Source organism: Zootoca vivipara, chromosome 2 (genome assembly GCF_965207765.1).
Source record: "Zootoca vivipara chromosome 2, rZooViv2.hap1.1, whole genome shotgun sequence".
NCBI lineage: Eukaryota > Metazoa > Chordata > Lepidosauria > Squamata > Lacertidae > Zootoca > Zootoca vivipara.
The window spans coordinates 547,141-572,689 of record NC_142584.1 but is presented as its reverse complement, the minus strand read 5'-3'; the positions used below and the strand labels follow the sequence as shown (position 1 = coordinate 572,689).

General features: G+C 45.4%; 1 protein-coding gene across 3 annotated transcripts in view; it reads right to left on the bottom strand.

Moving 5' to 3' along the window:
• Nucleotides 1-25,549, bottom strand: part of SLC27A1 (solute carrier family 27 member 1) — a 51,187-nt gene that overhangs the window by 17,638 nt on the left and 8,000 nt on the right. For all 3 annotated transcript variants that reach the window (XM_035101807.3, XM_035101793.3, XM_035101801.3), the window contains exons 3-9: nt 18,407-18,801; nt 13,055-13,216; nt 12,586-12,655; nt 11,675-11,766; nt 11,439-11,548; nt 3,925-4,134; nt 2,390-2,516 (exon numbers count right to left, since the gene is read on the bottom strand). In XM_035101807.3, coding sequence (XP_034957698.1) covers nt 2,390-2,516; nt 3,925-4,134; nt 11,439-11,548; nt 11,675-11,766; nt 12,586-12,655; nt 13,055-13,216; nt 18,407-18,801 — 1,166 coding nt within the window. The remainder of the gene's footprint in view (nt 1-2,389; nt 2,517-3,924; nt 4,135-11,438; nt 11,549-11,674; nt 11,767-12,585; nt 12,656-13,054; nt 13,217-18,406; nt 18,802-25,549) is intronic.

The window sequence follows — 25,549 nt, the reverse complement described above, 5'->3', positions numbered from 1 at the left end:
TGTTTGTTGATCACATTTTCAGACTGCATGGATTACCTTTAAGGGTTATTTCGGATCGTGGCCGCCAATTTGTTTCCAGGTTCTGGCGGCGGCTCATGAACCTCCTGCAGGTGGAGGTCAGCTTGTCGACGGCTAGACACCCGCAGACCAACGGACAAGCGGAGAGGGTCAACGCCATTCTGCAGCAGTACCTGAGATGCTACGTCAGCCAGCGGCAAACGGACTGGGTGGATCGCTTGCCACTAGCAGAATTTGCCTACAACAATGCAGTGCACGTCTCCACAGGGGTGTCGCCCTTTAAGGCCAATTACGGGCGCGACCTCAGATCTTTCCCAGAGAGGGAGAGGGAGGAGGAGGAGGAGGGCCCACAGGCTGAGGATTGGGCAGAGGAACTGGAGACGGTGCACCAGCAGCTCAGAGAACACTTGGAGAGGGCCAAGGAAGCGTACAAAAAGGGGGCAGATCGCCACAGGCGACAAGGGGAGGTCATCAGGGTGGGGGACAAGGTGTGGTTGTCCTCGGAGGGCCTTCCCACCAGAGGGAGGTGCAAAAAGCTGGCACCCAAATGGCTGGGCCCCTTCACGGTCACGCAACAGGTCAACCCGGTGGCATACAGGCTGGCACTGCCAGAGGACATGAGGGTGCATCCAGTGTTTCATAGATCGCTGCTGTCGCCGTACAGGGAAAGCAGCAGGCTCCGAGACAGCGAACAAACCCCCGAGGAAGGGGGGGAGAGGGAAAGCAGGGAGCAACTCAATGAGGCCACGGCCATCCTGGATTCAAGGTGGGGGGTGGGGGGCCTGGAGTACCTCATGGCATGGGAGGATGCTCCACCGTCCCAGAATGAATGGGTTCCCGCCACTCAGATACAGGAGGAATTCTTGGTGGAAGAATTTCACGCCCTCTTTCCCCACAGACCCAAGCCCTGGCACATGGAAAGGGAGGGGGAGGAGGAGGAGGCACGGGAGAACAGCTCACCATGGCGCTGGGAAGCGGAGTTTGAGGAACCAGAGGATGAGGTATGGGTGTCGCCAAGATCCACCCAGTCAGAGGAAGGAGCAGATTGGCAAAACATTTTTACCCCCACCAGCTCTGACGCCACGGACCTTTTGGGATTCCCGTCCCCCCAGGCGGAAGGGGGGGGCTCGCAGGACTGGGGGGAGGTGTTCACACCAACGGGCTCGGAGAGCACCGAGTTTTTAGGCTTCCAGTCGTCACCGACACATGGGGGGGGCCTGGGGAGGGGTGAAGGAGAGCTTGGGAGGGGGGTGGATGTGAGGGACAGGGGATATCGCGAAGTCCCTCCCCTCCTGAGTTCAAGCCCGTCCCCGAGCAAAGGGGAAAGCAGGGAGAGTTCCGATTCCAGTGGGGAAGCAGGAAGTCGTGTCCGAGGCTCAGGCAGGGTAGAGGAGCCAGGGTCCCAGGTGGGACAGGAAGGGGCAAGTAAGGGGGGAAGACCCATCCCCCCAACTCCAGAATTACGCAGGAAGAGGAGGGGCAAGAGGATGGGTCTGCCAAAGCTTTTGTGTTGGAGAAAGACGCGCCAAAAGCCATTAGGAGGTTCTGAAACCGACTGACAACATCGCTCCGTGTAAATAGCAATGACTTGAGCACTGTAAATACGCAGCACCAATAAAAGAATAAAATGCAGAGCTGCGTAGCGTCGTTACTCTGAAGTAGTCCACTCCGGCCACTGTGACAGTTATGTACATGGAAATAATCATCAGTTGCCTATCCCTTTTTTGGATGGCTGCCAATCCCTGTCCTAAAAGGTTCATTTGAACCTTTCAACTCTGCTGCTTTACATCAGGAGTAGCCAAGCTATGGCCCTCCAGATGTTGTTACACTCCAATTCCCATCATCCCTACCTAGCATGGCCAGGATGATTAAAGCTGTAGGCCAGCAACTTCTGGAGAGTCCCAGGTTCCGCTACCCCACTGTGTGTCCATGTTTACCTTTCTTGTATGGATATATTTTTACCTACCCTTTTCTTTCCCTCTCTTCGTCCTCTTACGTTCCTCTTTAACTTCTTCTTCCCCTTCCAACTGCCACCAGCTAACTTTTCAGCCTGTTGCTCTGTTCCAAGGTTCTATGCTCCTCCCTCCCTCCCTTCCCTTCCTCTGCATTTCTATTTATTCAACTAATTTATATCCCACCCTTTCACCTTTTAGGTATTCAGTGTGTCTTACAAGCATATTTAGATTAGTGGCAGTGAAGCCTTTCCCAAGACCATGGACTCCATCACCCGACACTTGAGGTCTACTCTGCTTCTGGCCATTTTGCAACCTTTCCCTAGAAGTGTCTGTCCACGATCCTCCCCACAATCAGCCCTGGGAGGTGATGCTCCTAACACACAGCAATATCATATGGCAATCACAGTGACATTTACCTGGGCGGCAGGTGATGCATAGTCCATTCTCTTTCCTTATCAATTCCATGGTATCCTCATTTACTTTTACCAAGCGAATAGGATACACATTTGGCAAAATCCGGCTGTTGAAGCCACAGGCACCAACCTGACAAAAGATAAAGCAAAGTTTAAAAGATGATGTGGGCTCCCCTGAGTCATTTGCCATGATTAACCAGCAAGGAAGAGCCAGAGAGCTTCCAGTGTACACAGGTCCCTGAAGCATCATCAGCTGAGGAGAAGAGAAACAAAAGGAGAAACAGGAGAGGAGGACCTGCTCAACCCCACTATACTATAGCACAGGCATAGGCAAACTCCGGCCCTCCAGATGTTTTGGAACTACAATTCCCATCATCCCTAGCTAACAGGACCAGTGGTCAGGGATGATGGGAATTGTAGTCTCAAAACATCTGGAGGGCCAGAGTTTGCCTATGCTTGCTATAGCAAGTATCCTGGAATGGGGTATTGCTAGGGATGTGGGGAAGAGGGAGATATGTCCCACCAGTTTGTTTGCTTTTAAATTGATAGTCTCCTTGCCTTATACAGGAACGTTTCAGGAAGGAAAATGGTTTATTTCCCTTTTCCCCTTCTGAGGACCTCCACTGCTAGAATACACACTTTACATACGGTAGTAAAATGTTCAGGTTCAAGCAATATCTTTAGTGCCTCAGAAAGTGTCCTTCCCCCAATCCCGAAGCTTCTACTTTACCCAACCTCCTGTTCTGGGCTGGCAGGAACCCCGAGGAGGAACAGTCCTCTTAGGGAATTGGGATGCACTGTGACATTAAAAAGGTAAAGGTAAAGGACCCCTGACAGTTAAGTCCAGTTGCAGATGACTCTGGGGTTACAGTGCTCATCTCGTTTTACTGGCCAAGGGAGCCAACGTTTGTCCGCAGACAGTTTTTCCGGGTCATGTGGCCAGCATGACTGAGCTGCTTCTGGCAAAACCAGAGCAGCGCACGGAAATGCCGGTTGACCATCCTGCCGGAGCAGCACCTATTTATTTATCTACTTGCACTTTTTTTAATTGGGAAGGCAATTAATCCTTCCATCACTTCCTCCATCTTGCATTCCCCACCCTCCATTTTTCTATTCACAACTTCCTTCTCTCCCTCCACCCCGACCCCCACTTGACATTAGGCCAAGGGCTGCATGTTGCCCACTCCCATCCTGCATGAGTAAGAATTGTTGTTCAGGTGGATTAACACAAACCAATATATATCACACATAGATGCCTCAATGAGTCTGCATCCTGCATGGATCTCAGAAGGCCTTGAAAATCTCTCTTTCAATTGGCTTTCTAGGAGTGACTTTAATTAGACTGTGGCTATGTAGAATTATGTTTTCCTGACCTGGTTATTCTTTTGAGGAGATTGGTGTGTCCCCCCCCCCATATTACCATTTCTATTTTGTTGTTTTATGACTGTAAGCCAGTCTGGACAGGCATAGCCCCCCAAAACAGCCTAAATTACAGACACCTCCCATATATATATTGCCATGGCAGCCCTTTAACATACCTTTCCATCCAAATTAGCAATGCTACAGTTACACTCTGTGGCCCCATAAAATTCCCCAATCTGTTTAATTTGGAAGCGTTGGGTGAAGTCTTCCCAGATGGTAGGCCTCAAACCATTTCCTATTGCCAGGCGCACTTGGTGGTGTTTCTCTGCCTCCCGCACCGGCTGGTTCAGCAGATACCTGCAGATCTCCCCAATATACTGGATAATCTAAGAACAAGACAGACTAGATTGGAAAGATTACTCAACCCTTTAGAAAATTAGGTCAAAATGCAACATTTCCAGAACTTTTGAAGAGAAAGAGGAAGGATATATGTTTTTTCTGATTTCAGGAGAAAATGGGCACAAGTTGATCTGTATATAAAAAATATTTTTACTACTTTAAGTATGAGGGAAAATGTATTATGAGTCCATTCGTCCAGAAAATACTGCATGGTTGAATGACTGAAAGCTTTAATTGATTAGCTTTCATATAAGCCACCCCAGACTCTGCGTTCATCATCTGAGGCCCTTCTTCATGCGCCTCCTCCTCCACAAGAGGTCCAGAGGGCGGCAACACAAGAGCTGGTCTCCTCCAAAGTGGCCCCAGGGAGGTTTGCCTGGCCCCTTCCTTATATATTTTTAGGTGCCAGGCAAAAACACTCTTCTGCAACCAGGCCTTTGGCTGATTAGTTTCCTACAACCGTTTAAATGTCTCTGTGGGAGTATTGTTTTGCTGTTGTTGTTTTTACTTATTTTGATTCTGTATTTTATTCTATTTTTATTATTTAGAAAGGTGCCATGGCATTTACAAACCATGGGTTGCTGCTCTTTCTAAGAATACAAGGCATTCCCCTTCTTCTCTCACACATGAACAAATGACTCTTCTGAGCAGGTCCTGCTGCAAGACATCCATGTAAGATCATCTAAGATACATGTCTTCAGAGCAATATTTTAATTCATATGAATATAAGATCTATTAATGAAAATGTGATTGACTAGTAAGATTTAGTAAAGTTATTCTAACCACTTGGCCTACAGTAAAAATAAGAGAATCAGAGGAGGAAGCAGAAGTGTTGCTACATGTTCACATGCAAGGGCACATTCAAACCAAATCCACAGTAATGCAACCATATAATGCAAGATTGTCTTGGAAATAGCCACGTAAGTTACCTATTGCTCAGACACAATTCTGACACAACACTACAAGGAAGTCAGACATTTCACCCGGTCCAGTGTTATGCCTGGTGGTGACCTTGGAATTCTATATGGTGGGACAGTCTACAAATACTTTTTTATAAATCAATAAATACACACAGTACTGTAGCTTTAGTCTGATCCTTCAAAAAAGTAGTGAAGCCTAGCACTACAGGGAAATGCTAGATGAGGTCAACTTAAAGAATCAGTTCTTGATCAAGTCTCCAAATGCAACAGGGGAGAGGAAAAATCAATCCCGCGCTTTCCTTGATGAGTGTCACACAAGACACTGCCAGCAGCAAGAGTGTTAGAACTGGGATTTGCTTTCTTCCTCTGTAAGCCTCTCCGTGTTAACCAAGATACAGCCGTACCTCCGCTTACATATCCCTCCAGTTACATAAACTTACTTCGGGATACATAAGCGGCAAACCCGGAAGATGTATTTCCGGGTTTTTGCCGCATGTGCAGAAGCAGTCTCTCCGGTTGCGAAAACCTCAGGATCCGGCCAGACCTCCAGAACGGATCCCGTCTGCAACCGGAGGTACCACTGTATCTGGAATGGGAGGGCAAATGGTCAAGGGATTCCCTGCTGGCATCTTCCTTTGCAAGGAAATTCTGAAACCAAGGAGCACATGAAGTTGCTAGCCAGGCACTGGCGTCAAGTGCAGTACTGGAAGACAAGGGCAAGCAGCTATGTATTTGACTTAATTCATTGGCACCTCCAATAAAGGGATAAAAGACTGTCCATCTCTATTCAGAGGTTATTCATGAGGCAAAGTGAAGTGGCTGCCTCAGGTAGTAGATCCCCAAGTGCCATGAGGAGTGGGAGAGTGAGACACAGAGTTCTGAACCACAGGACTTAATCCATTGAGATGCAGGAGGAGGATAGGTGGACTTTCCACCACAGCCTTATCATGACTTGGGTGTATAACTAATTCACTTTAGCACCTACTTCCACCAGGGTTTAAATGACTCCTGCCTGTCCATGGGCGTTTCTTGGCAAGAAAAACTAGCTTTAGCTATCCAACAGGCACCTGCAAAGGTTTAGGGTGGGTACGGATCAGAATATTTGAACAGGAACCTTTCCTAATTATTTCTGCTCAGGAGAACCCAAGTACTCTGGATCACAGGAACTGTCACGGCTAAAAATTGGCCGCTGTTTCTTTAATGCTTAAAGAACTAAGTCAGCATGTCAGCGGCCTACAATGACTCATGCAACCTTTCTCCTAATTGTACTGCATACAGTATATAGAGCGGTCAATATTAGTGGTGTTTAGCTGGTGGGTTGGTTAGAGAAAGCTGGTGGTGTTGATGTCTGTACAGTTAGCTGTTTTGCAGTTAAAGACTTTTAAGAACAAAAGCATAAAATACTCTGCAAGGACACTCTTTTTGTGGTGTTTGCCCAGTGTTTCTGAGCATGTGCAGAGTGCAAGACGACCAACAGCATCTCAGCAGGGAGCTGGTGAGTCTTGGTGGTGCATTGAGCCAGTGGCTGTGCGTTGGAGCAGTTGGTGACAAGCTGTAACTGCAGCAAGGCTGGAGGACAGGGAGACACCCAGTTGGCTACTGGAACAGCTTGACTCGCTAAAGGACTGCAGCAGGCGACTCACAGAGCGGCTACATTGGTTGCAGAGCCAGGTGGAACCTGAGGGTCAACAGAGGCAGCAGCTAGAAGCCGGTGAGTGCCAGCCAGGACCATCCAGTCAAACTCTAAAGAGACAGTCAGGAGAGATTGCTGGAGGCCCTACAGAAGGGGCTCAGCAAGCACCAGCAGAGATGGCAGGTTTCCAGTCTTCCCAAGTTGTAAATATTGGGGGAGGCATTCCTTTTGAACCTCTCTTAGAAAGCAACTGACTGAGTTGGTCGATAAGAATGCAGCAGTTGCTAAGGAGAGATGGACTATGGGACTGTGTTGAGACTGAGGTTTCAAGATGGGACCCTGCTGATAAAAAAACTGCTGGATGTAAGGGCTCGTACCCAACTTATGCTGTATTTGAGCAACTCCCAGTTACTGCATGTTGCAAATGCCAGCACAGCGTTTGAGTGCTGGAATTAATTAAGGGCAGTGCATGTCAGAGAAACTGCTGGAACCATAATTTCTCTGACCAGAAGGCTGTTCAGGACTGTCATGAAAGAAGGTGAGAGTTTGGCAACTCATCTTCAAACGCTGAAATCTCTGTTTCTTCAACTACAGCAGAGAGGTAAGCGTTATGATGAAACTGACCAAACATACATTATTCTTTCGAGTTTGCCTGATAGCTGGATGCCTGTGATTAACAGCATGGAGAGTATGCGTCCCCGAGATCTGACCCTTGAGTATGTGGTTGGAAGATTGACCGAGGAAGCAGAAAGAAGGTCAGATAGAGAGGCTGAACTCCAAGAGCGGAGGAGTTACAGCCGAGGGGGCCAGCAGCAGAATCTGCCAAAGGAGCAAAGCCAAGATTTGGACTTGGCCATGGCAGTGAGGAGATGCTATAGATGCAACCAACCCGGACATCTCCAGCGTCAATGCAGGGCAAGACTTCCAGGAGACAATGTGGAGCAGAGACAGCAATCGACACAGAAAGGTAAGCAGAAGGGGTTCTCTTCAGGGAAGAAGAACACGTGTTCTGCTCAGTTTGTTTCTGCATTTTCTCGAGAGGAGAGGAAGATACCTCGAGGAACGTGGTTGATGGACTCTGGCAGCAGCAGGATTATCTGCAACAATCGGAAGGAGTTTAGGACCCTGGGGAAGCCAGTCAATGGGAAATACTCGATCTATCTTGCTGATGATCATAGAAGCAAGATTGATGGCCAGGGAACATGTTTCCTGCAGTGCTTGAACACTACTTTACCAGAGACTCTGTCAGCAGTTTGGACTATTGTTTACTGTCTTTAAGCTGTTTGATTAAAGCAGGGTATAGTGTTAAGTTCACGCAGGATGATTGTCTGATAAAAAATGGAACTCAGGTATGTGGCCATGCAAAGATAGAAAATGGGCTGTATGTAATGCAAAATAAGCTTGTTAAAGCAGCACAGGTGGTTCAAGAGAATTTGCCAGTTCATAAGGGGTGTATACATGAACTACATAGGAAACTGGGTCATGCAAATTTCCGTGTGCTTTCAGAGTTGCAAGTGGTGTGCAAGAACCTAAAAGTAAATAGCTGTAACTGTTTCCTAGATTGCAATGTATGTAAAATGGCCAAATCTAAGAGAAAGCCTGTGGCTTCTAAAAGTGACAGAGTATCTAAAGAGGTTTTAGAACTTCTCCATTGTGACGTGATAGGCCCTTTTCCACAGAAGACTGAAGGGGGCGCCATATATGCTTTTCTGGTAATAGATGATAAATCACGTTTTAGTTGGCTGTTTTTGCTAAAACAGAAGTCAGAATGTTTCCCCATGTTCAGAGAATGGGTTGCCCAAGCTGAAAGGCTCTTTAATCGCTCTGTTGTGCAGTTGCAAACAGATAGAGGCGGGGAATTTTTGAATAAACAGTTTGGGGCATGGTTGCGACGTAAGGGGATCACTCATTGTTTAACTAACCCTTATAGTCCTGCAGAAAATGGTCTGTGTGAGAGATGTGGGGCTGTAATACAGTCAGTAAAGGACTGCCTGCTAGTGGATGCAGGATTAGGTCACAACCATAGGCTGTGGGGTGAGGCTTTTCTCACAGAAAACTTCCTGATCAATAGAACCTGGTCTAGCTCTATAAAGAATATTCCTTATTGTGTGTTGTTTGGGAAAGAACCAGAGTGGATGATGCTCCATATGGGCACATGTAAATATCCCCAAAGCTCAGCAGCAAAAAGGGGGCGCTAGAGCATAGAGACTGTGTTTTGTGGGATAGCAGTCCTATGGCAAAGGGTAGCGTTTCAATTTACGCCCAGGATACGTGGTTCTGTCACAAAGCACAGACTTCGCTGATCAGGACAGGTGGACCACAATCCACGCAAACCCAGATTGCCTACTGCCCCTGCAAGTAAGCCATTGGCAACACAAGATCAGGAGGAGGAGGAGGCACAGATTTCCCCAAAAGATGTGGCAAAGATGGTACTTCTTCTCCAGAGGTAGAGGAAGAAGAGCCAGAGATAAGTGAGCAGGAAGAAGTAGTTTTGCCTAGACGCTCTCAGCGTTCAAACAAGGGTGTACCTCCTCAGCGTTTGACCCTAGGAGGAGTGAGAGTATTTAATGTGAATTGTGCAGAGCCACAAAGTTATGATGAAGTCTTAGACTTACCCCCTGGGGAACGTGCTTTGTGGCAACAAGCTATGAAAGAAATGGATTCCTTTAAATGTAACGAAGTGTTTGAGGTCATAAAGCCGTCACCTGGTGGCAGAGTGGTATCATGCAAGTGGGTCTACAAAAGAAAAACCCTTGCATTGGGGGAGCCACGTTTCAGAGCCAGATTAGTAGCAAGAGGATTCACTCAGATTAAAGGGGAGAGTTACGATGAAGTGTTTTCTCCCACTGTAAAGAGTGAAACTTTTCATCTAATGCTTTCCATTGCTGCTGTACGATAACTAACAGTGCACCATTTTGATGTTGATGCTGCATATCTGCATGCAAATTTAGACCATGAAGCGTTAATGAGACAACCCCCAGGTTTTGAAGAGAGGAATGGTGCAGTCTGGCATTTGAAAAAGGCTGTCTCTGGTCTCAAACAAAGTGGAAGGTGTTGGAACCAGTGTTTAAATGAAGCCCTTGTAAAACTAGGTTTTAAAAAGAGTGTGGCTGATCCAGGCAACAAATATTTAATGCTCTTAGTCTTCATAGATGATTTGCTTGTAGCAGGGAGTTCCACAGATGAAATCCAGAAGCTCACTAGTCAGCTGGAAAAGAAGTTTAAGCTTAAAGCCTTGGGGCCTGTAAGCAATTACTTGGGAGTAGAAGGCGAGAAGCTGATGGAAGTTTCCTATTGAGCCAGAAAGAGAAAATTAATCATCTGATAGAACAGTTTGGCATGGAAAACTGCAAGCCAGATCAGAATCCCATGATACCAGATTTCATGAAGATAGTGTGTGATGAATTTGATCAGCCTGAGTTGTATCACTCAAAAATAGGATCACTGTTGTATTTAAGCCAGTGGTCAAGGCCAGACATTGCATGTGCTACAAATGTTCTGAGCCAACGTGTATCTAAACCCAGTACTGTCAACTGGTGTGCTTTGAAAAGGCTTATCTGATATCTAAAGGGGACATAAAGTGTATGTTTAAAGATATCTAGTACACAAGATGAGAGGCTAGAAGTATTTGTTGATGCAGAATGGGGGAGCTGCGTAACTACCAGAAAATCTACAAGTGGAATGGTTGTAATGTTTGCCAATTCCATAATTGGATGGCGGTCAAAGAAACAAGGATTTGCTGTGACCTCATCCTGTGACGCAGAATATGGGAGCCTGTCGCTAGCATGCAATGAAATTGTATGGTTTATACAGATACTAAAAGATCTAGATTGTAAAGTAGATTTGCCTATCCAAGTATATGAAGATAGTCAATCATGCATTGCATTAGCGGGCTCGGAAATAATGAAAGCATATTGCCATCCGTCATGCAAATGTTAGAGATTGTGTACAGAATGGGTTAATCAAACTGGAGTATTGTCAATCACAATATTGCTGATTTGTTGCCTTTGCCAGCAACATGTCATAATGAATTGATGACAAAACTGGGTTTATGTATATAGTGTATGTATGTTTTGTTTTCTGTTGGGGTTTTTGCATTTAAAGAAACAGAAGGCGTGTCACGGCTAAAAATAGGCTGCTGTTTCTTTAATGCGAAAAGAACTAAGTCAGCATGTCAGCGGCCTACGATGACTCATGCAACCTTTCTCCTAATTGTACTGCATATATAGAGCGCTCAATGTTAGTGGTGCTTAGCTGGTGGGTTGGTTAGAGAAAGCTGGTGGTGTTGATGTCTGTACAGTTAGTCGTTTTGCAGTTAAAGACTTTTAAGAATAAAAGCAGAAAATACTCTGCAAGGACACTCTTTTTGTGGAGTCTTTTGTGCCGGCTAGGGTCCGAGGACCAGGCAAAGCAGGCAAAGGAGGTCAGAACCTTTGCTATATTTTTTCAATACACTGACAGGAACATCCACGATGTTTAATGTGCCAATACCAATTGCCCTTCAGTGACTGAAACAGCTTTGGGATCTTATAAATCCAGCTGAAACAGGGATTTGCAAGGAACTAGTGCACACATATCATTTGGAGTACCCCATTTACCTCAAGGTAATTTCTGATTTCATTCCTGTTAACCTTTTCTACTGGAGCTTTCTTTCCAAGCAGACCCTCCCCACAAATGCATTTGCTCCCACCTCCTACAAACTGTGGTGCCTACAAGCAGAGTTTGGGGCTCTCCTTACTGTGCACTTGTATTTCACACAGTCATCCCAGAAGCGACTGGCAGAAAATTTCTTCCTAATCACTACAGTCAGGCCATGGATCACACACTGGCCAGCACCCATGATATTCCCTAAGAGAAAGAGAGAAAGGTTGTCAGCATGGCGGGTTTGCCATGAACCGGGAGGAAAGCATCATCTTTCAACAATGCCAGAGCAAGCCTCCATAACTAAAACAAGCAGCAGCAACTATGGCCTACCTGCTGAGTGATACAGTGGTAGACAGTTATAGATTATATCATTGGGGGTCATTCTGTAGGCATAATAACCAAAAGCTGCTATGCGGTAATACCTACAAGGAAACAAAAAGCATGTATGAATTTAGGCCACTTAATTCTATCTAGCAGCAGCAAGAAGAAAGCAAGTATTTGGTAAAAACATGTATTTTGCAATATATAAGGACAATTTCAGCTCACATAAGCAGACCAACAGAGGAACATGCAGGCAATGTAACAAAGGAGACTATTATCAGGATCCTATTTCTTGTTCACAGGTACATCTCAGAAAAAAGTTGCAGAAGGTACTAACCCCATGATGAAGGCTCCTGCATGATTTCTATCCAAAAGACCCCAAATAGCCCCAGCCATTTGTGCGTGCGTGCACACACACACTATACAAGAGGAGAAATCAAATTCTCTTAGGTAGCCCTGTTTCCATAGATAACACTCTCAGTGTTTTATATTATTATAGAATTCATTTCCACCTGGCCCTTGGGGTTTCTTACTTTTTCTCTGCGAAGGAAACTGTAGGCCATAATCAAACCAATGGTTCGGCTTGATATAACATAGCTTTCTAAATTTGTATATGTGATTAGGTACAGGGTCACTATCCTAGGGGTGACGATGTATAAAATGGGAGGTGAGGAGGAGATGCAACACACACCACAAGCTCCTGAATTTCATTGCTCCTGCTGCCTCCTCTCAATAATTCAAAGACAGGAAGGAAACGGTATACCTTCTTCCAAGAAGACAGCTGTAAAGACAAGTGTCTGGCAACCTACTGTCTTCTTGGATATTTGTGTACATATTAAAATAATAATAATCACAAATTAAACACTATACTGAATATTGGCAGACTAAGTTCCCAGGAAAGTCATGTTGATGCCCCTCACCTGCTATGCACCACAATGGCAGCCTTGGGCATTCCAGTTGTGCCAGAGGTGTAGATGTAGAACAGCCGATCTAGGAAGAAAATTCAGAAGTGGAGCATGAGTGAGACATTCAGCTTTTGTATGTTATTTCTATCTACCTTGGCAAACTACTTGCCTCCGAGGCAGCTGTTCTGAAAAAAAACCACACACAAAAAACCCAGAGCAGAACAATAAGCAGAAGGGCTTCTGTGTCGGTAAAAGTGAGCTGTGGTGGCCCACAGCCCAGGTTGCAAGATGCAGTTATGCTCTCTTGACCCAGCAAACAGCCCTGAGGTTACAAGCTTTCAATTTCCATGCCTTCCTGAAACTAGGACAGGTGCCTGGCTGAGACATCTAGTCACGTGAATCGGTGCCTGTCAGAGGCTCCTGCTGGACTATGCAGGATAATCTGATTCCTTAGGGAAAGGCGTGTGGTCGTATGGAAACATACCGTCTAATCCTTTGGCTGGAACCTGAGCTGGAGGAGATGTTGATGCCTTAGTCAGAAGAGGGTCCAGGTGTTTGGTGCCTGGTGGAACGGATTCAGGTTTGAAGTCTCCAGAACAGAACTTGACCATATTTTTCCCCAGTGTCCCATTCACTTCAGATATTGCTGCAAAACATAGTCAGCCTTACAAGAAACTCAAAACAGTAGGCACCCAAGGGCAAAGAGTTTTCAGAATCTAATTTTGAGAAGATGCCAAACTACAGCTGGTGGGAAATCTGTTTATTCCAAAAGAACAATAAACCCAAATGTAAATTTTCATGCCATGCTTACTATAATGATATTCAAATTATGCTAATTGCATGCCAAAAAAGATGCAGGCTAGCCATTTGCCTTAGTACGTTCCCAACATAATATCCACCCTCACAGCAATGCCCTGGAACCAAACCTAGCATGTTCTTGCTACCATTATCCACTAATGGTGCACACACACACACACTATAAAAAAATTCCTTCCAGTAGCACCTTAGAGACCAACTAAGTTTGTCATAGGTATGAGCTTTCGTGTGCATGCACACTTCTTCAGATACACACTTCTTCAGATGTGCATGCCCACGAAAGCTCATACCAATGACAAACTTAGTTGGTCTCTAAGATGCTACTGGAAGGATTTTTTTTTTATTCTTTGTTTCGACTACGTCAGACCAACACAGCTACCTACCTGTAACACACACACACACAGAGAGAGAGAGAGAGAGAGATCTTCTCCCTGCAACAAAGGCCACAGGCACAGAAACCCACCTGCTGCAGATACAGTGGAACTTTCGGTTTACAAACAATCGAAACCCAGAAGTAAGTAACCCGAGGTTTCCGAGGCCTATGGAGGCCTCCGCAGAGGCATCGGAGTGTCCGTGACTGGGACGCAGCCATGGAAGCGCTCTGATGCCTTCGCAGAGGCCCAGAGCGCCTTTCGGGAAGCCTGGAGCAACTTTCACCGCGGGACGCCGCATGGCAGAAAAGCAAAGCGCGCGGAGAGAAAGGAGCCTTTCCCCGCTGCAACTGCCTAGCGCTGTGGCCGCGTCTCATTCAAGGCGGCTGGGAACAGCACGGGAAACCCGGGGGGAAGCTCTTACCTCGCACGTAGAAAAGGGCTCCCAGCAGCAGCGGCTGCGGAGGAGGAGGCGGGCGGACACCCCCGAGCCGCTTCATGGTGGAGACCCCTGCTGCAGCTCTCGCAGCCCCTGCACGACACAGCCTCGCGGAGGGGTCGAGAGAAGTGGGGCTGGGCCATCGCCGTCACCCTCCTGCGGGGTGGAGAGAGACGTTGGCGCGGGGTCAAGAGAAGCAGCAGCGACGGTGAAGGCCTGGCCTCGCTTCTCTCAACCCCTCTGTGAGGCCGGGCCTTCGCCGTCGCGCTCCTGCGGGGTGGAGAGAGACGTTGGCGTAGGGTCGAGAGAAGCAGCCGCCGTCGCTCCAACCAGAGCCAGACGCACCGCGAGACACCCCGGGCAGTCCTGGCGCCTGGTGGTGGCGGCGGCCGCTCTGAGGAGTCGGAAGGTCGCCTGGCCGGCACCGCAGAGAGAGAGGGACGGAGAGCCGTGGATGCCGCCGTTGCCGCTGTGCAGTGAAATGACTTGGAAGAACTCAATTTATCGCCGCTCGCCAAGCAGGGGAGAGGTTGTGTCGTGCAGGGGCTGCGGGAGCTGCAGCAGGGGTCTCCACCATGAAGCGACTCAGGGGCGTCCGCCTGCCTCCTCCTCCACAGCCGCTGTTGCTGCTGCTACTGGGAGCCCTTTTCTACGTGCGAGGTAAGAGCTTCCGAATGGAACCCACCCCCCTGGGTTTCCCGCGCTGTTCTCAGCCGCCTTGTATGAGACGCGGCCGCAGCGCAGGGCACTTGCGTCGGGGAAAGGCTCCTTTCTCTCAGCGCAGTTTGCTTTTCTGCCACACGGCGTCCCACGGTCAAAGTTGCTCCAGGCTTCCCGAAAGGCGCTCCGGGCCTTTGCGAAGGCATTGGAGCACTTCCGTGGTTGTGTCCCGAACCCAGCCCCAAAGTTAGGTAAGAAAAATAAAAGTTACAGTAATTTTTTTCATCTACAATACTGTCTTAATTATTTTATAGTACAGTACATTGATTATTGCCTTCATTTTATGTATCAATGGTCTTGGTAGACAGTAAAAATTGTTACAGGTAGGTAGCCGTGTTGGTCTGGATCGAAGTAAAATAAAAAAAATTCCTTCAGTAGCACCTTAAAGACCAACTAAGTTTTTATTTTGGTATGAGCTTTCGTGTGCATGCACACTTCTTCAGATACAGTGAAATGGAAGTTTCCAGGCACTTATGTAGAGAAGGGGTGGGGAGGGGTGGGGATGGGGAGGGGGGATCACTCAGAAGGGTGGTGGAAATGGGTGATTGACTGACTGATAGCTGTTGATGACCGCAAACGACTGCAAATGGTTTTGCATGAAAAAGCAAGGGTTGAGATGGCTGAAGATCGCTTATCATGTATAATGAGATAAGAATCCGATATCTCTGTTCAAACCAGGTCCCTCCATGGTTTTGAGCTTGGTGATAAGTTGCAATTCAGCAACTTCTCTTTCCAGTCTATTTCTGAAATTCTTTTGTAGTAAGACAGCTACTTTGAGATCTTGTATAGAATGTCCTGGGAGATTGAAGTGTTCTCCTACTGGTTTTTCTGTCTTCTGGTTCCTGATGTCAGATTTATGTCCATTTATCCTTTGGCGTAGGGTTTGGCCTGTTTGTCCAATATAGAGAGCTGAAGGGCACTGTTGGCATTTGATGGCATACACAATGTTAGAAGATGAGCAATTAAATAGTCCTGAGATGGTATGTTGGATGTTGTTGGGGCCAGTAATGGTGTTGTCTGGGTGTATGTGGCAGCAAAGTTGGCATCTGGGTTTATTGCAGGCTCTGGTACCAGTGTCCATGTTAAGTCTGGTGGTTGTATTATTGTGGGTGAGGAGTTGTTTGAGATTGGGTGGCTGTCTGTAGGCAATGAAAGGTCTTCCTCCCAGAGCTTGAGAAAGGGAGCTGTCATTGTCCAGGAGAGGCTGTAGATCTCTGATGATGCGTTGTACTGTTTTAGCTTGGGAGCTGTATGTGATGACTAGTGGTGTTCTGTTATTTTCTTTTTTGGGTCTGTCTTGCAGCAGGTTCTCTCTAGGTATCTGTCTGGCTCTGTTGATCTGTTGTTTAACTTCATCAGGTGGATATTTTAGTTCTAAAAAGGTTTGCTGTAGATCTCTTAGGTGAGATTCTCTGTCTGTAGAGTTGGAACAGATGCGGTTGTAACGTAAGGCCTGGCTGTATACGATGGATTGTTTGGTATGTTTGGGATGGTAGCTAGAAGCATGTAGATATGTTTGTCGGTCAGTTGGTTTTCTGTATAAGGTGGTGTCTATATGTCCATCCTGTATTTTTATAGTAGTGTCCAAAAAATGTATTTCTTGCATAGATTGGTTCATTGTTAGGTTGATGGTGGGGTGAAAGTCATTGAATGTCTGGTGGAAGGTTTCCAGGGTCTGTTGTCCATGTGTCCTTCCACCAGACATTCAATGACTTTCACCCCACCATCAACCTAACAATGAACCAATCTATGCAAGAAATACATTTTTTGGACACTACTATAAAAATACAGGATGGACATATAGACCAAGCTCAAAACCATGGAGGGACCTGGTTTGAACAGAGATATCGGATTCTTATCTCATTATACATGATAAGCGATCTTCAGCCATCTCAACCCTTGCTTTTTCATGCAAAACCATTTGCAGTCGTTTGCGGTCATCAACAGCTATCAGTCAGTCAATCACCCATTTCCACCACCCTTCTGAGTGATCCCCCCTCCCCATCCCCACCCCTCCCCACCCCTTCTCTACATAAGTGCCTGGAAACTTCCATTTCACTGTATCTGAAGAAGTGTGCATGCACACGAAAGCTCATACCAAAATAAAAACTTAGTTGGTCTTTAAGGTGCTACTGAAGGAATTTTTTTTATTTTAGTAAAAATTGTGTTAAATTGCTGCTTTAGGGGGTGTTTTTCATGGTCTGGAACGGATTAATCCACTTTCCATTGCTTTCAATGGGAAAGTTCGCTTCAGTTTAAATACGCTTCAGTTTATGAACAGACTTCCGGAACCAATTGTGGTTGTAAAGCGAGGTACCACTGTATACAGAAGATATACTAAAATATATGTATCCTGCCATTTGCACTACAGATCTTTCTAACAATGCTGATGCGGGGGGGGGGGGGTCCTGTTTAATTTGCTACTTTCTGCTGCTTTATTATTTTAAGCACCGATACACAGATTTTAAAGTATAAAACCTCCCAAAAGAATTTGCAGCATTCTTAAACAATATAGCATCAATAAAGATTGATACAATACAACAGAAGAGCATTTTAAGAGCCCAATAAATGCATCAGTCAAACTAAACATCTTGTAAAAAGATTGGAAAGATATCAGAGATGGGACTAGGCGAGATTCCCTGAGGAACCACAACCAAAAATGCCTTTTTACAGGTTACCCTCCATAATGTCTCATACGATGGAGGGACAACAGTAGGGATTCTTCTGGTGAGGATCTTAAAGCCTAAACAGGCTTGTGTGGAAAGCTTTTGAGGCATCCTTTACCTAAGCCATTTTATTCTAGTAGTGTTTCTATATATGTACTGTTCTGGTTGTACACTGCCCTGTGCGTTTTACCGAGGGGTGCACAGAAAACATCAACATAATTAAAATACTAATGAATATAGTTGTGCTCCTCCTAGCAGAAGACTGAAGCTAAATGTCCATTTTGGGGGCCAGGTGGGCGATGGGTGTGAAGTGGAGGATTAGGGTCTGAGAAGCCCCTTGACACCCATCTACTGTTCTGCCTCTACTTCCAGACCACACTGGCTTCTGCAAAGTACACACAGAGGAGAGAGCAAGAGAAACCTGCTCCCACTTCTGTCACCAAGGAAATGATGAACATGTTAGAACTGCCTTGAGATGACCCATTGCGTAACAGATCAACCAATTCAACCTTGGCAAATATTACTGAGAGCCAAATTACCACAGTGCAATTGCAGATCTTCAGTTGGGCACCTGAGGAAGTGAGCAATCAATCTTCTCCCCCTCCTCACAAAACAAAAGTGTAGTTCAGGCATCCCCAAACTTCGGCCCTCCAGATGTTTTGGACTACAATTCCCATCTTCCCTGACCACTGGTCCAGTTAGCTAGGGATCGTGGGAGTTGTAGGCCAAAACATCTGGAGGGCCGCAGTATGGGGATGCCTGGTGTAGTTCCTCTGAGTGCAACAAGAAGTGCTTAAGGAGCAGCAAACCAAATGGAGTCCCACCTGTTGACAACTCTGCGCCGAAGATGATCGCTTTTGCCCCTGATGTTTTCACACAGTAAGTCAGAGAATCAAGACGCAAGTTGAAGTTGATGAGGGCTGCCTCAATGCCCACTTTGGCCATCCCTAGCCAGAAGCCCACAAACTCAGGTCGACTCTCCATAAAGATGGCAATGACATCACCAACTCGAAAACCTTGCTGGTAGAAGAAGTTGGCCACAGCATTAGAATATTCATCCAGATGCCGGAAAGTCCATTTCTCATCAGTAGCTTCATAGATAAAGGCCACTTTTTCTGGATGTCGGCGAACCACATCCTGGAATATCTTGGGGACATTGCTCTTGGCTTTCCGGTGCCAGTACAATTTATATTTAACCTGTATGAGCACCGACAGCCCCCTGCAACAAGGAAAATCTAGTTACAATAGCACTTAACACAATGCTCCCTGTTCAGAGGGAAAGGCAGCAATATACCAGAGTATCGTCTTGTCCAGATACTCATTCTTCAAGATACAGACTTCACAGATATTAACTTCAATTAAGGAGCTACTTATATTGCGCCAGACCCACAGTCAGTACCATGCCAAAATTACTTCATACAAAAAAAAAAATCTGCATCTAATCAATCTAAATTCTACACCCAGCTAAATATGCATTCCCCCTCCTTACTTTGAATACTTAATACTACAAGTTTGTTTTCACTATTTTGCACATTTTAGATTTTAATAGCCCTGTGGAGAGCTAAAGAGCTAGTCAGGGCATACAGACCTTCCCAACCAGTGAAAAATGTAGTCACACATCTCTCTGGCTTCTTGAGATTTCATCAAGTGTCACCCACACACTTTCAATCACATCTTCAGTCATAAGGGCTAGAAATTTGTTTTTGTTTTTAAAAAGCCAATATTTTTGAGGAAGCTGTGTTTTATGTCCAATATCATGTTCTGGACTTGTTCTGCCCTCAGCTGCAGCATACAGACATAAATATCCTCAGTTCATCTAACCAAGTATTTTTATGTCTTGACAGCTACCAGCACTTGGTGCTTCAAAGGAAGCAACAATTTAAACTACTGTACTGGGGAACTTGTGCCACAATCTACCCTCAGTTAACAATTCCCAACACTCAAGATTTTCAAAGGCTGAACCCTTAGATATTATAGCTCCTGATATCTTAGCTTATAAGCACCAATTGTTCAAAACTTTCTGCAAGAAACAGAGTCTGTTGTCAATGCAGAGAGGCATTTGGATTTGATATCCCGCTTTATCACTACCCAAAGGAGTCTCACAACGGCTAACATTCTCCTTTCCCTTCCTCCCCCACAACAAACACTCTGTGAGGTGAGTGGGGCTGAGAGACTTCAGAGAAGTGTGACTAGCCCAAGGTCACCCAGCAGCTGCATGTGGAGGAGCGGAGACGCAAACCCGGTTCACCAGATTACGAGTCTACCGCTCTTAACCACTACACACTGGCTCCACAAAGTGGAGGAGGGGCACTCTAGAAACCAAAAAGACATACTGAATGTTACGGTAAGTATTTCGTACACAAGTACATACAAATGTTTGTTTGTTTGTTTGTTTTTTCATTCACTGTGAGATAATGAATTGCTGCCTCTTTGCTGCTTCCTGCTTAACTCACATTTTGGAGTACTAAGAAGCAATGGTCTGTGGTATCCCACCCTGCCATAATTAATGCCAAGTGTTATGTGGGAGATTTGGGAAACTCAGAAAAAAATTTCTCTACAACAACATCTTCCAGATAAATTGTTGCAAGTTTGGTCATCTTACTGTGAATTGTTTTAATGAAGTGTTGCCTTTGGAGGTCAGGGGTTTAAAACAAAAGACTTCTAGTTCTGTGGTAGCTGGGAATGAATGAATGAATGGTTATACACCATAAGAGTTCAGAAGGTAACAACCTCCAGCTAATGGGAAAGAACAGAGAGCATTTGGAGCCAATATGCAGTTTTGAATTTGAAAAAAAAATATTATGAGCTGTCAGGAGTGCCAACTTGCATAAAACATTGGGGAGGGGGGCCAAGTAAGCCCTGCCCCACATATTTGATCACAAGATGCAGAGCACCCACACCATTTGAATGGCAATGCCCATCAACTTTGGGTGGGCTGGCTGCCTTAAATATTTTGGGGGGGGGCTGAAGAGTCCTCAGTCCCTGGGAGTTGGCTTCTAGGTGACCTGTAAAGGTAAAGGTACCCCTGACCATTAGGTCCAGTCACGAACGACTCTGGGGTTGGGGCGCTCATCCTGCTCTATAGGCCGAGGGAGCCAGCGTTTGTCTGCAGACAGCTTCCGGGTCATGTGGCCAGCATGACAAAGCCGCTTCTGGCGAACCAGAGCAGCGCACAGAAACGCCGTTTACCTTCCCGCCCGAGCAGTACCTATTTATCTACTTACACTTAATGTGCTTTCGAACTGCTAGGTTGGCAGGAGCTGGGACCGAGCAACGGGAGCTCACCCCATCGGGGGGATTCAAACTGCCGACCTTCTGATTGGCAAGCCCTACGCTCAGTGGTTTAGACCACAGCGCCACCCGCGTCCTTAGGTGAACTGTAGTTGACGTTAAAATCAACAAGAGCCAAGCCTCGGATCTGGCTGAAACAGTTCCCATTTCAGCTGTGCTGTCTGTTTCTAGGAATGTTGCTGTGTCTCTCATGCTCTGCTTGTATATGTGTAAATGAAGCAAGTGGTTACAAAAGGACACTAAGTGTCTGGTTCTCTCTCATCCAAAGGAAACTAAACTCCTAATTGCCACAGGAATTTCTCACCCATCAGATTAGTGCAGAATATATACAAGCAGACATGTATGATTCCCTAGATCTCTCAGTCCATATAACTCTTTGCAGAACCAAGGATGGAGATAAAATCATAGGGGCCAAGGAAGTTTTGGCCCCCTGAATGTATTTTTTGAGGGGGCTGGGCCTCCGCCATTTTCAGAGGGTGTTTGGCTCCGCCCCCTGGCTCCTCACAATGTCATATGCGACGTCAGGATGTCATGTGACATTGCGTCCGACTCCCCCAGTCCTTTGGAGAAGCTCCCGCCTCTGGATAGAACAGTCATTCGTAAGTCCACACATCACTCCATGGCCAGACCAGTCCTTCGCTTCTCTATGCCTACATCTTAGAGTTGCTTACATATAGAACCAGGGGAGAAAACCATGGGTTGTATCCACCTAGAGTAGGTGGTCCCATTCATTAATTTCAATGGATCCACTTTGAGTAGAACTAATACTGGCTACAATCCTGTGCAAAGAAACTGCATACAAATGTTCATATTTTGCATGAAACTGCCACTTCATTCTGAGCCTAATGTTTTCAGGTTTGCAGTCTGGAATGTCTTTAGGAACAAGTGGTGCTGTGAGGCAGAAGAGGAGGAGGGGAGATAAGAATAGGGCAAGAGGCTATTAAAGAAGCAAAAGAGCACAAAATTCCAACCCCTAAACACTGGCCTGTATATTAAAAAAAAAAACTTCTCTGCAACTGAAAGCTGAGATTTTAACATTTTCAAATTCTTCATTAGATTCTCTTATAATCTTCGGGCACAAGAATTAGGCTCATAGTAGCCCCTTGAAACAAGGTACGCATTGGTTTCTGGCCTGCAACCAATTAATCACGTGCAGCTGCCATGCACAGAATTAAGTTGTGCATGTCATTGCAAGCTTCCATTGGCGCATTAGGTGGAAGGGAGACTGTAGATGCTGTTGGCCTTAGTATTACAGCCTGACAACACTTGGCACCAAACCCTCCTTTCTGTGGCTATGTCCCAATTTGTAAATAGTATATATGAAATAATATACAACAGAGGAAATCATTTACAGAATACATGATGTGCACTCAGAAGGTGCAGGTTCAATCCCTTGATCAAAAGCATTACCTCTGCCCAAGACACCAGAGAGCTGCAACAAGTGAGAGTATAAAATAGCTTCATAATGAATTAAAACATGTCAGTCAACTAGTGCAACTAAAGTGAAAATGTCTCCTTGCAGTGGATATGGTAGAGCTCCCAAGCAGACCTGAGCCCCAATACTTCATTTTTTAAAATCAAGTGCTGTATTCAAAACATTTGATTAAAAATTTTTAAATATACAGCATTTCACAGAAAAAAATCACTACTAATTTTCATGTACTTTATTACAGAAGGTTTTCCTGAAGTTTGTGCATTTTGATGAATGGGCAAGGTGAATCAGAAAGGGAACAAAAGGGAGTGGAGAAAGGAGGAACACTTTGCAATTTAAATGCTGTATTTTCAGGTTCAATTTGTGTCTGAAAGCAACAAGGAGCAATCATTTGTAGAAGGGCTCCTAAAGCTGACGCAAAGCAAATTATATTGCATACACCTCAACCAGTCAGGGTTATGAGACATTAAGAATTATATTGACAAATATAATTATATTGACAAATATAACTGATCTTTCTGGGGTTTTTTGGATAACTTAAAACATCTTCCATTGTACAGTGATACCTTGGTTCTCAAACTTAATCTGTTCCAGGAGTCCGTTTGACTCCTGAAACAGTTTGAAAACTAAGGTGCGGCTTCCCATTGGCTGCAGGAGCTTCTTGCACTCAAGTGGAAGCTGCATCAGGCATCCGGTATCCGAAAAACGTTCACAAACTGGAACACTTACTTCCGGGTTTGCAGTCTTTGGGAGTTGATTTGTTCGACAACTAAGCCGTTTGAGAACCAAAGTACCACTGTAATGGACAATTATGATCAATTTCGAAGTAGGAATCCATTTTAGACTCATCAGGAAGATAATAAAAAGTGCCACAGCATCAAGACATGACTAACAGGGCTGCACTAAACACATTCTGTACCAAAAATGTCATTTGCTGTTGATCTAAGAGAAGTACGGAAGACTGCCCAAGGATTAGACTGCCAATACAAATCAATAACATTTTTTAAAAAATCCTTCACATCCCTCCTGACTGGAGCAGGAGCCTTGAGGGATTGGGGAGAAGGGAGACTGGTTTAGTAATAGGCTGTTGGCATTTCACCAACCAAGCGAGGCTTGCCTGTCACAGTGACCCTGCCCTCAGCTCTGCCAGGAAGGAAACAGAACAGTCTTGGCAAGCTTTAGCTGCACTTTCCACATTCTTAAGGGGGCTTTATTCTCTCCCGTTATTTCTCACTTGCCATGCAATGGGAGGAAGTGGAGATCCAGAGGACACTGAAAACCACTGTAAGAAGTGAAGCAGTCTTTGAGAATGCAGCAGCCCTAAATCCTTTGACAACACAGGAATCTCAAGGATATATGCACTTGAAGAAAATAGGTGTCAATTTCAATTACAGAGCAAGGCACACAGGAGAGCGGTATGGATCCAACATACAGTTTATATCTTCAAGCAAGAAAGCTCATCTATGGCTCATCTATAGATGATTCTTCTTGTTACTGCCGCTTTTGTGATTCTTTTGTATTTGTTCTTTTATATGGTTGCATTGGTGGTTTTTCATTTATATTATGTACCCCACCCTGCAGTGGTGAGCAGATTGAAAATATTTTGAATAAATAATAACAAAACAAAGAGAAAGAAACCCATATACTGTACCTGTATACACATAAACTCCACACAGAATTCATGATAATTTCTAGGTGTAAATTATTTCCAAGCAGGAATTTGAATTTGGCTTTTAAATTATTTCCCTTCTCAAACTTTTAATTTGTCTAATTTGGATTCTGAAGCTTTATCTCTTTTTATCATCACAACAATAGTATGATGTACATTGGATCAAGAATTAGTACCGTACCTGACCCATGGACGCAGCCAAGGGGAAGCACGGGGGGCAGCTGCTCCCTCCCCAGATCAAGTAAGGCAATAGAAATACTTAATTAACTGACCAATCACATTGGCTCTGCCCCCTTTCAAAAGTCCTGCCCCTTAACAAAGATCCTGGCTATGCCGATGACCTGGCCCCAAGCTTCATGACTGAGTAGAATTTATTAGCATTTCACATTATGTGTAGTTTCAGGATTCTTCACATTAACACCAATTATGGTTTTGAGCAGACCAATAGCTAACAAATTTTTAAGCAACCTTCTCTCCCACCTGCTACCCACCACAAATTAGTTCTTCCTTCAAGGTCACAGCCTCCTGTGGGAGCATTTCATTTAAAAATGATATCAGAAAAATAATTTTCACAACATTTAGCTCAGCCCCAAATCTACCTCTAACCATTAAGTTACAATAGCTGAGGAATGGAATTTTTATCAAGAATATGCTGCCAGGGAGTGTGGTGGAGTCTCCTTCTTTGGAGGTCTTTAAGCAGAGGCTTGACAGCCATCTGCCAGGAATGTTTTGATGGTGTTTCCTGCTTGGCAGGGGGTTGGATTGGATGGCCCTTGTGGTCTCTTCCAGCTCTATGATTCTATGATTCTATGTTATCTGCTTTTAACTGTGTATTTCCACATGAACAGCCTAGAGTCTTAGGAAGTGAGAGCTATCTCTTTCAGATGTATACGAATGGTATGGTACTTTGCTTCTGAAGCAATCTAGCTAGTTTCTAGTTTCATTTCGCAGTTAAGAGTATTTCCATTCATGTAGGTGACCTGTTCAACAGAGCTTTGTCCCCAGATAAACCAACCTTGGGTCGCTTTCCTCATAAGTACAGTACACAAGACTGAATAAACAGAAGATTTAGAATGTTGTGCCTTGATCATCTTTGGATTCATCAGCAGCAATAAAGCCAATTCACCACAAGTTCCACTTCCACTGAAGTCCTTAGCACACTGAGCCATATGCAGGTCTATCAGGTGTGAGAACACCTTTAGTATTTATGGCATAAGGGGCAAACCATTTTCAGCCTGAGGGCCATGGCCAAAGGAGATGTGTGCGTACAGGCTCACTACAAATACAGCCAGTAGTAGGCTGAGGCTGCAATGCTCTTCCACCTCTCCAACACTGTGTGTCACTGCTGGTTCCAAAAGGGAGAGAGGAAAAGACAAGGCAGCATGGAGTTCAACATGGTTTTTGGCTCAGCAACACAGCTAATCCAATGCACTGTGCAGAGCTTCCTGTGACTGCATCCAGCACAACACAACACAACACAACACAGACAGCACACATGCACTTGCTCCACAAGCACATTCACCACACACAGTTTTTCCACCAGACATATAACCAAAGTACACTCGTCCCTTTCTC